Here is a 17,423-nt window from a genome sequence, read left to right as displayed (position 1 = left end):
AAAAGCCTAAGTGACTGCTACAACTGGTGACCGAACGACCAGTCGCTATGACATGCACTGACCATCAGGAGGCAGACACTTAACGCAGGAGCTGCCCCCTGATGGTCAGTGCACTCCCACAGCCAACTTCCTGCAGCTGGCCAACTTTCCATGTTCCCTCCCTCTGGCTGGCTGGGCCCCGATTAGCCCGAACAGGACTGAGCGAGGCAGCCTCGATTGGACCCGATCGCAGGCCAGGCTGAGAGACCCCACTCATGCACAAATTCGTGCACTGGGCCTCTAGTATATTATAGTTGTCAAAACTTCTCTAGTTTGACCCAATTGTTCCTGCTCTTATGACAGGCCAGCCTTAACTTAACCATGACAGACGTCAGTGATGAATATTAGGTAAAGAATAAGAAAAGAGATAGATGGGAAGTGCAGTAAGGAATAGAGGCTCAAAAACATAAATGGGGCTGATTGGCATGTTTCAGTGATTGGACCAGGCGGTCACAATTCGATTCCCTGTCAGAGCACATGCCCGGGTTGTGGGCTTGATCCCCAGTGTGGGGCATGCGGGAAGCAGCTAATCAATGACTCTCATCATTGATGTTTCTCTCTCTCTCCCTTTCCCTTCCTCTCTGAAATCAATAAAAATATTAAAACAAACAAAAACATAAATGAGACAAAGCATGAGATGTCCTCTCTCTAGAATAGGGGTGTCGAACTCAATCAGAGAAGGGGCCAAAATCTAAAATCCAGCCTAAATCGCGGGCCGAATGGTTTACTGAACAGTCATAAACTGTCATTGTGATGGAAATGCAGCGGAGTGCAGTGATGACAGCGCGGTGCGGGCCACATTGCAAGGCCTGGCGGGACGGATTTGGCCCGCGGGCCTTGTGTTTGACACATGTGCTCTAGAAGAATCTTGTACAGATTGGTACAATGAGAAAATAAGCAACCCTTGTGTATGAGGAGGAATAGGAAAAAAAAAAAAGTACACCAAATACATAATTTACCCACAGTTTCTATGATGGCGCTGACAATGTAAATGTGCTCAATGAATGTAAATGAGATCGAATCACTCACCTTATCAAGTTCACTTGTCAGTTTTTTATTTTCTTCAGTTAATAACACCTTTTCTCGTTCATACTGTTGTTTGAACTCATTTTCAAATTCTTCCCTTTCACTTTGACTAACACAATTCAAAACATAAAAGAAAAAAAAGAAATAGAATTAAAGGTCAAATTATGGTGCCCCAGATGAGCTATTGTACCATATGTTTCATCCTGGAAGGTCACTTAGATCTTGACTATTCCAAATCCCAATCTTTCCCCTTAAAGTTAAAAATCACAATCACTTCCTTTTAAATAATAAATAGATTTGTCTGCTTAATAGCATTTACTTTGTTTTTCAATTGAAAATTGAGGAAGAGATCTGTGATTAGTAGACTCCTGGATTGTGTTCACTTCCTTTCTTCTCTCCTGCTTAATCTAAGTGCCTACCTACATACACATATATACATATACACATACTCAAATTTAATATTATAAAGTTTACTTTAAATTATAGTTCTGTGGGTAGAAATGATTTCCTTAGAAGCAATCACAGTTCTGATCGTTTTTCTACTAGCATGAAGCAAACTTAAGTCTCCTCCACATGAAAAGACAACAAACAAGCTCCCCGAAGCTCCACGATCCACTTCACTTTCCACTCTCCTGGTCTCCCCGCCCTGCTAACCGCCCTGAGAGAGTTGGCTGCATCCACTTTCTCTCGCCTATCTGCCCCTCACCACACCAGACCTGGCTCCTGCTGCACCCCTCCAAAGAAGTGCTCCTCAACACGCCACCTAGTCCACCCTATCCAGCCTCCTGGCCACCTCAGTGCTGTCTAATTTTCTTGAAGCGCTGGCTTCCGTGGCTTCAGTGACGCCTCGCTCTGGTTTCCAGCTGCCTGTCCGAAATGCCTGGCACCTGCCTCAGCTGCAGTGCTCCCGGTATCCTGTCAGGTGCTCCCTCCTCTCTGCACGCTCATCCACCACTGCCCGGCTTCCCTTCTCTGATCTGCTGGCAAACTCTGACCTCACATCGGAAGCCCTTCTGGGCTTCAAAGCCTCTGACTTGCCACCTCCACAAAGATGCCTCCCAGGCGCTCATGTTCAATATGCCCAACTCGAGAGCTCGGCACGTGACCCGTTCCTACCGCCTGCCTTCCTCTGTGCCCAGCACACGCCTTTCTCTCCTCTTCCCACAGCTGAGAGCATGGCTGAGGCCGACCCCACTCACTATCTCCCTGCTCAAATACTCTTCCTCTGTCCTCTACTAATTTATTTCAGATTATAAATATGGTGTGATTTCTCCCACCTAAAAACAAAAATCAAAGTAACTTCTTTTGAGAGAAATTTCTCCTCCAGCGGCTACCTCACTGCACTGCTTGCTTTCAACATAAAAGACTCCGAGTGATAACAGTGGTGTCCACACTCTCTGTCTCCAAATGCTCTCCTTCTAGTCTTTGGCTCCCACTGTAGGGTTCTGGCCCTCACTGTTCCACTGACAATGTTCCTATCAGTCACCAATGACCTTCATATTGTCATTGGTGACTGATAGGAACATTGCCATTACGTGGACCTCATTTTATTTGATATAAACTTCACCTCATGTGACATGCAAACAGATTTGATAGGTTTTCATCACATGGCTTCCAGGACACCAGATTTGCCTGGAAATTTGTAATGTGTAGAAAGTCAGGATGCTCTACACAACGGCCGACTGCACATCTCTGCCCGGATGTCTAATATGCATCTCAAATATAACTTGTTTAAAATGAGCTCCTGACGCCGGGACCGGCTTGGCTCAATGGATAGAGCGTCGGCTTGGGGACTGAAGGGTCCTGGATTCGATTCCGGTCAAGGGCATGTGCCTTGGTTGTGGGCATATCCCCAGTAGGGGGTGTGCAAGAGGCAGCTGATCGATGACTCTCTCTCATCGATGTTTCTAACTCTCTATCTCTCCCTTCCTCTCTGTACAAAATCAATAAAATATATTTAAAAATAAATAAATAAAATAGAATAAGCTCCTGACAATACACCCCAAACTGGATCGCTGATGGGGCCTGGTGGCCAACTTCCTGGTCCTCCTCCCAGCAGACAGACAGGTCCCGATCAGCCCAATTGGGCTGGGACGGGGAACCAGAGGTGGGGGGTAGGGAGGGGCAGCTCCAGACACAATCCTTTTCCCAGGGAGCCGAGGGCTGGCTCCCTCCTCAGGGCCAGTGCCAATCTCTTGGGTTCCTGGGTCCCTCTTCCTCTTCCCCCCTGGCCGGCAGGTCCCAATCACCTGAATGGGGCCGGGCCCGAGGCTGGGACAGGGAACCAGGGGTGGGTGGGGGCAGACACCATTGGCAAGGGAAGAAGGAGGGGGATGGGTGGGGAGGCGGGGCCTAGTGACCCCACCCGTGCACGATTTTGTGTACCGGGCCTCTCATGTATTTATATAATTAAATTCTTCCCCTTAATGGTTCATAGCATCCTCTGCTTTATTTTTTGTTCCTGGTATTTCTCATTGATTCTGTTTGGTATGCTACTTAATGCTAGGGTCTTTCCCCGTAACGAAAGGAACGCTCCATAAGGACAGAGAATTTTCTGCCTGTTCACTGCTGTGTTCCCAGTGCCTCTGCACATAGCAGGTTCTAAAACACTCCTATTGAATGAATGCACCAAACTGAATAAACGTAGGCTTCTGATATAAATTGAGAATGATAATAACTACACTTTGTTGCCTAAAATCTAGACAGACACCAGAATTCCACTGATTAAGCCTCCTGTTCTTCATTTCTCACCTCTGGTCATGATGTCCTCTAAGTTCTGTCTACTTCTCTCCATCTCCACGTACCTGCCTAAGGTCCAGCAGCCTCGTGTCTCACAGCGAGGCTCCTATCTGTCATCTGCTCCTCCAACCCATTCTCCACACGGTGCGAGAGCGATCTCTTAAAAATATACTAACAATCACGTAACTGGCCTGGCCTTTGACTAAAGTCCAAGCACCTTACACGCCTTCATGAGCTTGCCTGTTTTCCTTCCCAGCAGCATTTCTCACCCCTCCCCTCACTTCCCCTGTCTTGTCATGAACACCTTTCCTTTCTGAATGTGCCATGCTCCCCTTCTCCTCTAGATGGCAGCAGTCTGCTGCCTCTGTTTGGACACTTCTACAGCCATAGATTTCTTTGGTCTTAACCTAGAAATCATTTTGTCCAAAAAACTTAGATGCACTGAAGCCATCTCTGGGTTCTTCTATGGGGGTGCTCTCACACACCCCACTTGCTTCCCTATTGGGTTGTACTGTGTTTTCTATTCACTAGTCTTGGCTGTGGTCCTCTATCATTCTCAAGCATGGAACATGCTTACTGCCTGCAGAGCTCCAGGGCCTGGCACATGCCAGGCATTCAATAAATATTTATTAGAGGAGTGAGTAACTTGATTCTTACCTTTCTCTCCTGTTTTTTTCCAATTTGTCTTTCAAAATCATAATTTCTTTGTTCAGAGCAAGTTGCTGGCCTTCTGAGTCATGCAGTTCTTTCTTTAGATTTTTAATTTCATTTGCATGTATTCCTTCTCTTTTGGATAATTCTTCTTCATAAAAGATACTTTTCTTTTCCAAATCTGTCTTTAGTTTAGTTATCTCTTGCTGATGTTCTATGCTATACACTCCTGGTGAGTAACTAATCTGTTTTTGCTATAAAAAAAAAAAAAAGATTAGTTCATATGTAAGAATAAAGTATTAAATAACTTCTTTCTATTCTAAAAAAGACTATTCATATAGCTTTAATAGTATTTTTATATTATCACATAAAAATAATTCTTTATTAAAGGCTATTAATCTCTCTTGTCTGCCACATGTTACAATATTTTTTTTGTACATTCCTTTATTATTGTGTATCTTACAGTCTTCGTCACAACAAGATTGCAAATCTGTATTTTCTGCTGGTACTTACATAATTATTTGTTTTACACTTAAAGTTTTAGTTTTATACACAATATTGTTGGTTATGGAATAAGAAAAAAAATCTACCTGCATCTGGTTTCTGAAGTGGATCCAATGAAAGGTAATAAATACGTTTGTGTTTTTAAAAGATTAAATCAGGAGAGGGGATGGTAGAGTTAGTGTACAAAAAGAGGGGACTTTTAGTCTCCGGGGAGAAGTGACAAAGTCTAACCTAATGTTTTCATAGTCTCTCTAGGAAAAATGAAGGTCTCTGCTGCAGGTTGTGTATTAAGGAGACATTTGCCTGAAAGCCACCGTTTTAGAAATGCGGTTGAAATGTCCTCTGTGAAAGGAGATGTGCTAGCCCAGCCCAGGATGGTCCATCTCAGCTGACAGAGTGTCTGCAAGGCTTCCTGGAGCCACACCAGGTACCTCACTAGCCACGCCCCCATGCCAATGACCAATGGGCCCTGTCGGGGGAGCAGCCCTGCATAAATATCTAACTCTCTCCTGGCAGATGTTCCTCCCCACTATACACAGTCCGCACTTCCTTCCTCCGTGGTTAGGAAGTCGTTACCAGCTTCCTATGGCAAAGCGGGAATTAAGACCACGAGGTCGGAAGGAGAGCTATGTTTGCTGCACTCCGAAGAGAGCAGGTAAGGAACCTGCCTCTGAAGCCTGCGGAGGAGCAGACAGCTCCACCCATGAAAACGCAAACGCTACCTTCAGGCCCTCCAGCTCGTTTTCCAGCTGCTTGGAGTAGTGCTCGCTCTGTTCACGCAGCTTCCTGTCCTTAGATGCTTCGGCAGCTACAGCTTCTGTGTGAACTTCCAGCTTTAACACACAATGAGAAAAGCAGAGTCATGGTTTTAACTGTATGCCCAAGGAAATGGTTTTCCCCCTGGTAATTTACCTTGCAACAGGAAGATAAGTCAAATGCTGAAATTCATATTAAATAATATTACCAAACTACAAAATTAACCTCTTTGAACAGTTCAAGAATGAAGTAGATATCATGTCACTCGTCTGAAAAAGCAGCTTTAAGCACTACCGCGTGGACACTACAGACCTTGCCTGACTACTGACCTCTTTCTTGGCTCTCTCTGTTCTGCGCAGTTCTTGCCTTAAGCTTTCAACTTTTTGCATCACCAGGTCCACCTCTTCTTCCTTATCTCGGACGTGGCGAGCAAGTTTCTGCTTTTGGGTGTGCAATTCTGTGAGCCGCTCATTGATCTCCATGAACTCCTGCATGGCCAGTTTCCGCTGGCAGTGTGCGTCTTTCAGCTCTTTGGACTGGTTTTTTAATCGCTCACTAGCCTGGACTAGTTCCTACAGTTTTGTAAAAAGAATATAAGTTACCAATTCTGCAACCTATGAACCAAATTTGGCCATCATGTCATGCTATAATGAAATCAAGAGGAGCCAAAATTATTCACCTTAGGATAAAATGAAACGAACTACTTCTGATTAGATATTCAGAGCATAGCACTCTGTTCATATTTTCAGTTCTTTATGCTAAAATGCTAACTGCAAAGGAACAGCAGATTTAACCTTCTAATACCCTGGTTTCTACAAATAAATAAAGAGCGTAGGAATTTAAGATGCAATGGTCAAAATAAAAATGTTGAGATATTTAATGGATATCTGTGCACATAAAAAAGACTTGAAAGCTCAATTAACAATCTTCATATACAGAAGCTTGCACCCACTACTGGGGAACACACATTCACCTTCAGCTAATACTGAGTATTTAGAAATGGAACAGCCTAGACTAGGGGTGTCGAACTCAATCAGAGAAGGGGCCAAAATCTAAAATCCAGCCTAAATCGCGGGCCGAATGGTTTACTGAACAGTCATAAACTGTCATTGTGATGGAAACGCAGCGGAGTGCAGTGATGACAGCGCGGTGCGGGCCACATTGCAAGGCCTGGCGGGACGGATTTGGCCCGCGGGCCTTGTGTTTGACACATGTGGCCCTAGACCATACAGCAAGTCTCAGCAGATTCAAAAGAACAGATATCATACAGATTAAGTTCTTTTAATAACATTACCATTACAATAGAAATAAAAAATTAAAAAGCCTAGCCTGGCTGGGTGGCTCAATTGGTCGGAGCATCGTCCCTTACACCGGAAGGTTGCAGATTCAATCCTTTGTCAGGGTGCACCTGGGAGGCAACCAATCAATGTTTCTCTCTCAAATTGATCTTTCTGGTCTCTCCCTCTCTTTCTCTCTCAAATCAATAAACATATCCTTGGGTGAGGATAAAAAAAAGTTTAAAGGCCGAATTTCAAAACAATTAATTGGTCAAAAAGAAAAACCATAAAAGCACTAAATTATCTAGAGTAAAAAAATATTTAGTACATACTAAAACTTGAAGAGGCAGTAAAAATAGAAAAGTTATAAGCCTGAAACACTTATATTGAAACTAAAAAGATGCTTGAAATGCAATGAAATTCCACATTAAAGAAAAAATAACACATTTTCTCCAAATATGAGAAGGGGCATAAATTAAAGAAAAAACAAATGTAAGAATAATGAAGATCAACAAAACCAAAAGTTGGTTCTTTAAAAAACAAATGAACAGAAAAATATCTCATGAGATCAAATAAGGGAATAAGATTAAATTCACCCCCCCCCCAAAAAAAAATTAAGAGAGGTTATAACTACAAATCTAGGAGATATAAAAAAGATAATAAAAGAACACAATGAAAAACTTTATTACCTTATTAACTGGACAAATGCCTACCTAAATTATAATTTATCATTAGTGGTTTCAAAAAGAAATAAAATCCTGAATAGTCCTATAACAATTAAAGTAACTGAATCAATAAACTTTCTCCCATCCATCCAGCAGAAGAGAATCCCCAAGCTCACATGGTTTTACAACTGATTCCTTTAATGTTTCAAAGGTACAAAATGTTCCTCTTATACAAATGTTTTCAGAGAGAAAAAGAGGCAATGCTACCTCATTCATTCGAAGAGACCAGTATAATCTTGATTTCAAGAAAAGACCAGCCCTAGCTGGTCTGGCTCAGTTGATAGCATTAGCCTGCAGACTGAAGGATCTCAGGTTCAATTCCAGTCAAGGGCAAATGCCTGGGATGTGGGCTGGATCCCCAGTAGGGGGCATGCAGGAGGCAACCAATCAATGATTCTCTCACCATTGATGTTTCTCTCTCTCTCCCTTCCTCTCTGAAATCAATAAAAACATATTTAAAAAGAAAAGTCGAGAAAGCCCAGCTAATATGGCTCAATGGTTGAGAGATGACCCATACACTAGGAGGACATAACGATGCCTGGTCAGGGCACATGCCTGGGTTGTGGGCTCAATCCCTAGTAGGGGGTGTGCAGGAGGAAGTTCATAAATGATTCCCTCTCATCATTGATGTTTCTATCTTTCCCACTCCCTTCCTCTCAGAAATATATATATATATGAAAGACTAGAAAAATAAGGAAAGAAATTACAAGATAATCTTACTGATGAAAACAAATTTTAAAAAATCAGAAAAAAATACATTAGCAAATCAGTTCTAATGATGTATAAAGTGAAAAACGTAAGTTCTAGAACTAGAGTTGTGTTGAAATTCCAGCTCTACCACTTCCTAGCTCTACTATCATCTTAAACAAATGTATCCACTTCTCTGTGCTCAGTCTTACCATCTATAAAATGAGGACAATAATATCATCACCCAAAGCACAGGGTACTTACAAAGACTAAATGATCTAATATATATAAAGCGCTTAAAATAGTGCTATTAGAAGACATGCTATGTGTCACCTATATTATCACATTATTATTTAGGAGCTAATACATGGGCAATTTCTGTTTAACCCACATATAAAGAAGTGGTTTTATACTGAAAAAGTCTATAAGTATAATTCAGCACACCAACTTATTAAAGGAGAACAAGCATATCAATACTTATTTTTGATGAAAATGGTTAGCAAGATAGGAACAAAAAATAACTTCTTTCCTGATAAGACGTATTTAACAAAGACATACAAAAACATTATTATTAGTGGTGAAATATTTAAATCGTTTTCTCTGAAATCAGGAGTAAGACAGGAATGACTGCTAGCACCACTTCTATTTGACATAGTACTAGAGGTCCAAGCTAATACAGGAAGACAAGGAAAGAAAGGTCATAAAATTTTTAAAAAGGAATAAACAAACTGCCATTATTTGCAGAAAACTTTAAAGAATCTCAAATATGTTATTATAATTAATAATAGTTAAGCAATATTGCTAGAACATTATCAGTAAGAAATGTAATTTCTAAAATGTGAAAAAAACAGAGAATAGTAAATTTAAGGAAAAGCAAACAGGACCTCTATAAAAATCTACAGAAAAACATTTTTAAAAATGTTTAATTATCTGGAGAGATATAATAGCATGTTTGTGGATAAAAAGATTGTGGGGCTATAGAGAAAATATTTTTATGTTTTTGAACAGTTAAGCCTTTCTAAGAACATTTGACTTAAACTTGGGACCTAAGCAAGCCTTTCCGAGTAATGTATGAGTAGTTTGGATAGTGAGAAATCCAGAGGGATTTAACGGCTCGACAGAGGCGTTTCCACTCCAGTTAAGAGCCTGAAGCAGGGAGCCACCCTCTTTACAGAGCGGGGACTCGGGCATGGCTCCCACTGGAACGATGATTTCTATTCCCAAGTGTCCCGGGTCCTTCTCCTGAGGCTTCCAGGAGAGGCTCAGCGGTGGTGGAGACGGAAAGCAGGAAGCATGTGCTTCTCTCCTCTGCACACAAACTCTGACTCACCTCCAGGGACCTTCAACTACAGCACAGACTGCACGTGTGCAGGGAGTTAACCTCCCAGCAATCACTGCACTGAGGAACACACTGCACACAGGGAGCCATGTAGTTATTACTATATTTGTTAATATAATATAATATATTTATATTATTATATTTATATTATAAATATCCTCACCCTAGGATATTTTTTCTACTGATTTTTTAAAGAGAGAGTCGAAGGGATGGAGGGAGGTGGGAGAGAGAGAAAGAGTGAGGCACACTGATTTGTTGCCTCCTATATGGACAACTAATATAACTAGAGGCCGGTGCACGACATTCATTACAGGGGAAGAGGGACACGGAGAAGTGGGGGGAGATTCCTCAGCCTGGCCTGCACCCTTTTGCAGTCCAGGAACTCTCGGGGGATGTCCGACTGACAGCGTAGGCCCATTTCCCGCAGTGAATGGGCCTAAGCCAGCAGTCGGACATCCTTAGTGCTGCCATGGAGGTGGGAGAGGCTCCCACCACCGCTGCTGTGCTCGCAGCCATCAGCCAGAAGCTGAGCAGCACTCCCCCTGTGGGAGTGCACTGACCACCAGGGGCAGCTCCTGCGTTGAGCGTCTGCCCCCCTAGTGGTCAGTGCTCGTCATAGCGACTGGTTGTTCTGCCGTTCAGTCGATTTGCATATTACCGTTTTATTATATAGGATAACTATGTACAATAATTGAGTAGTCTTTCATTACTAGCTATTAATCAATTATTATATACTACATCATTGAATTCGATTTTTACTACATCATAAGCCACTTATTTCTTTTTTGCATTGGCTAGTATTAATTCCAATATTTAAAAAAATAAGTGAACGAAAGGCAAAGTTCCCAGGGAACATGGTTTAAGTAAAGTATTTTTCTCGAGAGCTTAATATTGCTTACCCTATTAGACTGCTACAGTGTGCTGGCTATTAACACATTTTGTTGATGTTTATAATACTGTTTAAGTGTTACACAAAGTCCTAATGAAAATAACTTTATTTGTTTTATCTACACTTTGAAAGATAAACTGACATTTAAAAATTTTTAAAGGATTAAAGAAATTTTCTATTATAATCTTTCAGGAACGTTGGTATTAGCAAGTCATAATGAAAATGCACCTATATTTTTATTTTTCCACAGACATTATACTGATTTTACTATTCTCTTATTTCTTCATATTTATTTTTTAGTAACATTCACTTTAATCAAATCCGTTGATTAGTTACTTTCTAAAAGAAAAGATTAAGAATGTTAAAGCCTCAAGAATATGTTTTTCATTACTAGCCATTAATCAAGTGACATACCAAAATAATTGCTGAATTTTGAACCAACTTTTTACAGATAACATCTACTATGTATTAGTACAATTCAATATGAGTGCTTTCAGTATACAAATTAAAGAAGACTGAGAATTCAGAAAAGCCTTTAACAACCTATCTGTACTTCTTACCTTATTTAAGTCTTCTCTTTCTTGCTGTAATGTTTTGACTTGTTTCTCATAAGCCTTGATTTGTCTAAAAGCTTCGTCTAGTTCTCGCCTCACCGAATTAGCTTCTTCAAGTTGTTGTTCCAAGTGACTCGATTCTAAAGAGAAAACAGTGTTGTTGTTGTTTTACTTTTTGTATAAAAGCAAATGCCTAAGACCAAAGTTTAAAACAACTAAATTAAAATAATATATTTTGAATTGGTATTAGGCTTCCTGACGCCACATCCACCGTGACTCCTGACAGCTAAGTGCTTCTCACCGTAAAGATGGCGAGGAGCTGGTACCATGGGAAGATGTGCAAACGCTGCACACAGTCATAGGGATACAAGACCGTGCTCCTAATAAAACAGCGCCTGCAGGGCCAGTTAAAGCTGACGAGGAACAAGACTGAACAAGACCAGCCACACAAACGAAACAGACACGTTGTCCTCTACTGTTGGTTGGCATTTGTGTGCTGATGTCAGTCAATCATTATAGAATGATTCTGCTTCTAATACTGAGGTTCCAGATCATGCAGCCTGGTTTCCCTAGTGATGAATGAAGACTAAACTCTGATTTCTAAAAGTCAGTATTTTAAACCTCTAACAGGTTTAAATTAAATTAAATTTCTCCATTTTACAGATGAAATCACTGAGGCTCAGGGAGTTAAGAACACGCTGAGGGTCCTATCGCTAAAGGAGCATCAGATCTGAGACCAGAGCCCTGGAATTCTGGCATCAACCTCTCCAAGTCAGAAAGCAACATTATTAAATAATGTTTAACATTACCAGTTAGAAAGATTCATTATGAAAAAGTAAAATTATATTTAGTAAATGTTTAAGTAATATCTAATGAATTGGTATAAAATGTTTCTATTTAAAGAACTGAAGCCATTTAAACAGAAAAACAAAACATACTCATTGCTAATTCTGCTCAGGATAGTTTCTGTCCTTTACAACCTTGCTACTCGGAGAGTCATGCCCAGACAGAGTGTTAGAGACGCAGAGTCTCAGGCCCCACTACAAACTACTGAGCCAGAACCTGCACTTCACCAGGATTCCTGGGTGACCTGTTTGCAAATTAAAGTATGAGAACCAACACACAAATAATGTACATTGTTGAGTTTTATACCCTCAGTAAATAAAGTAGCATTTATACTACCTTAGTCCAATTAAAGAGTAAATATTTCACTTGTATAGACAAGTCCTATAGCAAAAAAGTCACTTAAATGTATCACACACTAACTGGTTCAAGATTTCTTAAGTCCAGTAACTTACTACTGCTTAGCGTCCTAAAGTTATAGATTTACTAAAAGCTTATTCATCTGAGGTATTTTGAAAGTCTAAATACTTTTATGGATAGTGTAGTTATTTTTAGAATTTTTGAAAATGTATGCAAAGTTGCATTTTGTAACTTGCAAAGGTGCTAAGACTGGAGAGCCAGAGGGAAATTAGTGCGACAATCAAAGCACCTCTCTCCGTCCGCAAGAGCATAATGTCACAGCTTCTCCGTTATGTTCTTCCTCCTAAAATAATTCCTAAGTCCTCCCAGATGAGATTTCCTTCTAATCAGGGTGGATAGGACATCTATTATGGCCCTATCCATTCACTGTATTTCTCCTTTACCTATGTAAGTTAGAGGAGAGAGATGGGGAGAGGAGGAGAGAGAGAGGGAGAGGAGGGAAGAGAGAGAGAGAGAGAGGGAGTTAGTTTAGGGTTGGAGAGACAGTACAAGGAGTCAGAAACCACCACCATCAAGGCAATAACTGAATGGTGTTAAAAGCACATTACAGGTTACACAAATGCTTTTATTAAAAAAAAAATCCATTCTTCATTTTCTCATATAAAAATATTAAATGAGTATGAATTTCTTTTTTGTCTGTAGATATTCGAAGAAGATGTATTAAGTGTCCGTTATATGGCACCAGGAAACTCTGTCCTACCTTCTTAAAGTCAGAGTATGATGAAGAGAACAGTCACTAAAGTGGAACTGTGAATAATTATAAATATACTAGAGGCCCAAAGCACACAATTCGTGCAAGGGGCTCAGCCCCCGCCCACTGCGGCCGCATCTGGAAGGACGTCCAGTCTAATTAGCATATTATACTTTTACTATCATAAATTAAAATTTTCTAGGAGTTTTAAAATATTGGAGAATGTTGCCACCTGGCCAGAGTGGCTCAATAGTGAGTGAGTACCCATGAACCAGGCGGTCATGTTTCTATTCCCAGTCCCGGCACATGCCCAAGTTGCAGGCTTGATCCCCAGTAAGGGCCATGCAGGAGGCTGCTGATCAATGAACCTCTCTCATCCATGATTTTCTATCTCTCTCCCTTGCCCTTCTTCTTTAAAATAAACATATTAAAAAGAAAATGTTGCCATAGGGAAAGAAAAGACATAAAAACCTTAATAGCGGGCAATTTGTTTACACAAAGGTTTTGCCTAAGAAGTATCCAGAGAAACATTAGATCATATGCTCAGCAAAAACATATCTTAGGAATGAGGGGGAATTTAAGACATTCTCAGATGAAGAAAAAACGAAGAATTTGTTAGCAGGCCAACCTTTTTTAAAAATGGCTGAACGAAGTTCTCTAAACAGAAAGCAAACAAGGAACTCAGCAATTTCAAGAAGGAAGGAAGAACATGGCATATAAAAATATGGGTAAATACAATTGAGTTTTTTTCTTCTCTAGAGTTTTCTAAATTATATCTCATGATGGAAGGAAACATTATAAAGTTGTCTGATGTACTTCCAATACATGTGAAGAGGAAATATTTAAAACAATTATATAATGAACAGGGAGAAGAAATAGTTATCAACACAAAACACTGCTTTGTCTCTACACTTAATGAGATTATGTGACGACTCTAAACCCTGAAAAGGTTGTCTCCCTCAGAAAAAATCTAAAGCTCTTAAAACACTCAGTAAGAAGCTGCTGACCAGGCAAAAGCCCTCTGTACCCTCTACTTCCCCAGCCTCGGCTCCTGCCTTCTCCCTGCTTGCTCATTCTACGCCAGCCATGCTGTCCTTGGTGTTTTGACTCATCTCAAGGGGCTCATTTTGCCGCTAGGGCCCTTGCACTGGCTGGTCCTTCTTGGAACGTAAGTTCCCAATACAACTGCTGGCTGAGCCCTACCCATCTTCCAGTTTTTGTTCACATGTCACCTTCCCAATGAGGCTTACAGCTGGGCCTACTAAAATTTAGAACTCATCCTGCACTTGCAACCCTTATCCAGCTCTTGTCCCTTCTAGAATCCCGAGAGCCTAAACAACATCTGCTACACAGTAGGTGCTCAATAAGTATTTATTAAATGAATAAAATAAATAAATGAATGGATATAACAGGTATATTAAGAATTGTCCATATTAAGTTTCATCTATCTCAGCAATACACTGAAACATAAGTTACAAAAAAAAAATTCACATGCCTTAATGCGTGCATACATGCAGTTCCCTTGTTCGTCCTTCCTCATGTCTAACACTCTTTCGCCTACTCATATGTATACTTTACCAGACAAATTCCAATTAAATATGCCAAACTAATAGGTCTTCCCAAAGTCATCTTTGTGAACTTAAATCTGGGTGAGGCGCTCCTCTTATGCATGCTTTTCTGATGGTCTTTACGTGTTTATTGCAGAAACTATTTGTTTATCTTTCTCCCAGACCAAAACGTGAGCTCCTGGAAGCAGAAACCGTGCTGATTTGCCTCTACGTCACTGGCACATAGCCCATACCATATCACACATGATACATGCATGTTCAATAAATGTTCTGTGTGTTTAAGTAGAATATTTTTAAAAGTCTGCTAAACTTAATTAATAGTGAATCACAGAAATTTACCTCTTACTTGTTTCCTTAGTTTTTCAATTTCTTCTTTTAAACTTTTTATTTCTAAATCTTTGCTGGCTGTTAGTGGACCATCAACAGTTGAATACTGCAGAGCTTGAACAGTCTGTGTTGACTCTTAAAAAAAGAGAGAATAAAATAATAAATAAGAAAGCTGGCCATACACTACACTTTCAAAACTAATGGCGATATGTACTTCTTTCTAGAGAAACCCTTATATAATTCTACTAGTCAAAACATCTACCCGTTGAAAACAAGCAAGTAAACACATTAAAATTAAATCACAAAACTCCATGTATCTGTCTTTATACAACACTAGAGGCTTCTAGATTGACGGCTTAGGCCCGCTCCTCCCACCACCACTGCGCTCACCAGCCATGAGCCTGGCTTCTGGCTGAGCGTTGCTTTTCCTGTGGGAGCGTATGGACCACCAGGGGGCAGCTCTTGTGTTGAGCACCTGCCCCTTGGTGTTCTGTGCACGTCACTGCAACAGGTTGTTCCGCAGTTGGGCAGAAACCGGCTTCCCGACATCCCTTGAGGGGTCCCAGATTGCTAGAGGGCGCAGGCCAGGCCAAGGGACCCCATCAGTGCATGACTGAGGCCAGGGAGAAATGTGGAAGGTTAGCCAGCCAGGGAGGGCTCCAGGGCAGGTCCTGCCTGTTCTGCTCAGTCCAGATCGGCCAGATCCCAGCAGCAAGATAACCTACCGGTTGGAGTGTCTGCCCCCTGGTGGTCAGTGCATGCCACAGCAAGCGGTTGAGCAGCCTTAACATATCATTAGATTGGTTGAATGGCAATGGGACAACTGGACATTTAGCATATTAGGCTTTTATTATATAGGATTATACAGGAGACAGGGTGGGGCAAAAGTAGGTTTACATTTGTCCATATGGAAAATTATACATTAAGAAATAATAACATAAGAATAAACTGTGTTTCGCGTACTCACAACAGTAAGCCTACTTTTGCCCCAGCTGTATGTAGGACAGTGGCATCATTTGGTAAATGTTCTGTCGGATGACATGAAAAACTGAGACTGGTGTGTGAAGGAAGGTCTGGGGGTGTTAATATACAAGATGTAGAACTGCTGGCCTTCCAATTTGTATGCATGAAAGTTGAGAGGCCCACTGACAAGTGACTTTGGCTCATCACGTTAGTTCAAATAGAGATTATTTATCTTGTGGTTCTAATGAGAAGATGCACGGTATTAAGGAAGCCTTCATTCTATTAAGGCTTATTCCCAGGTAGTATCAAAATATATGGGGGGAAATTTAAAACCACTTATGTCAGAAATGAAATTACCCCCGTCATAAAGTAGTCATTCTGCTACCTTATGGAGGGTTCCCAGATAGTAAGACCTGGCCTTACCACAATCTTTGTTAGTACACGTCATTACTAATTGCTCTGCATTGTCATGCACCGCTTCACACACTATGTTCGGAGAAATGCAGTAGCAATATCAGCATTGAATGCCATAGAGTGCATGTACACAAACCCTGACAGCAGACGGAAGTAACTGTACATGCTCTGTTTCTGTATGACGGGCGGCACAGTAGATGTGTTTATCCCAGCATCACCATAAACAGTAATGTGTTGCTCTGTAACTTTTTGACAGTTATGATGTCACTAAGCCATAGGAGTTTTTCATTCCATTATAACCTTATGGTGTCACCATGTGGCCCATTGTTCACTGAAATGACATTTCTGTGCATGCCTGCATTTACTAATATACTGCTTTATATAACTTATTACTTATATAACATATTACTTAAATATATCACTATACATTTATCACCAAAAAATTGTCACCTACAGAGGAGAGAGATTTTCGAATCAATCTTTGCCATCTGTATGGAGAAATCATCATCATCATGCACAGCTGTCATAAATATTTGTTAATTTGACTTAAAGGTGTAAGATATACCATACTGCTCATCTATTCATGATCTACATCCAATAACCATTTCTCCACCTTTGGGTTTAAACATGCTAAAAACTGGTGCTTTTTGTATTTATTGCTTTTAAAAGAACATCCTTTGTTTATTTTAAAGACATCTAAGTTGGGTTTAGAAAATGGGGAGATATAAAAATGCCTAATGGACATGTTGAAGCCAGAGACAAATGAGATCATGCTATGTGATACCAGTTATATGAAATTCAAGAACAGGTAAAATTAATTACGAGTGAAAAGAATTAAAACAGTGTTTACTTCAGAGTGGTGGAAAACAGACTGGTGAGAGGCATGAGGGACTTGGTGCTCACTACAAGTATTTCATACATGGCCTGGGCAGTGGGTGACATGAATGTACACATATAAACCTTTATGGGGCTTCCACTTAAAGGAGTACCTGCTCACCTTGCTACATGCCA

General features: G+C 40.7%; 1 protein-coding gene across 15 annotated transcripts in view; it reads right to left on the bottom strand.

The window, feature by feature from the left end:
• The window catches only part of CDC42BPA (CDC42 binding protein kinase alpha), a 181,502-nt gene that overhangs the window by 59,920 nt on the left and 104,159 nt on the right, over positions 1–17,423 (bottom strand). For 13 of the 15 annotated variants that reach the window (XM_036453671.2, XM_045587148.1, XM_045587145.1 and 10 more), the window contains 6 exons: positions 15,048–15,170; positions 11,193–11,326; positions 6,045–6,287; positions 5,682–5,792; positions 4,462–4,709; positions 1,069–1,174 (listed from right to left, as the gene is read on the bottom strand). In XM_036453671.2, the coding sequence (XP_036309564.1) occupies positions 1,069–1,174; positions 4,462–4,709; positions 5,682–5,792; positions 6,045–6,287; positions 11,193–11,326; positions 15,048–15,170 (965 nt within the window). The remainder of the gene's footprint in view (positions 1–1,068; positions 1,175–4,461; positions 4,710–5,681; positions 5,793–6,044; positions 6,288–11,192; positions 11,327–15,047; positions 15,171–17,423) is intronic. The other 2 variants (XM_045587152.1, XM_036453669.2) reach the window with 1 other exon arrangement.

Source organism: Pipistrellus kuhlii, unplaced genomic scaffold (genome assembly GCF_014108245.1).
Source record: "Pipistrellus kuhlii isolate mPipKuh1 unplaced genomic scaffold, mPipKuh1.p scaffold_m20_p_25, whole genome shotgun sequence".
NCBI lineage: Eukaryota > Metazoa > Chordata > Mammalia > Chiroptera > Vespertilionidae > Pipistrellus > Pipistrellus kuhlii.
This window is presented reverse-complemented; position numbering and strand designations above follow the sequence as displayed.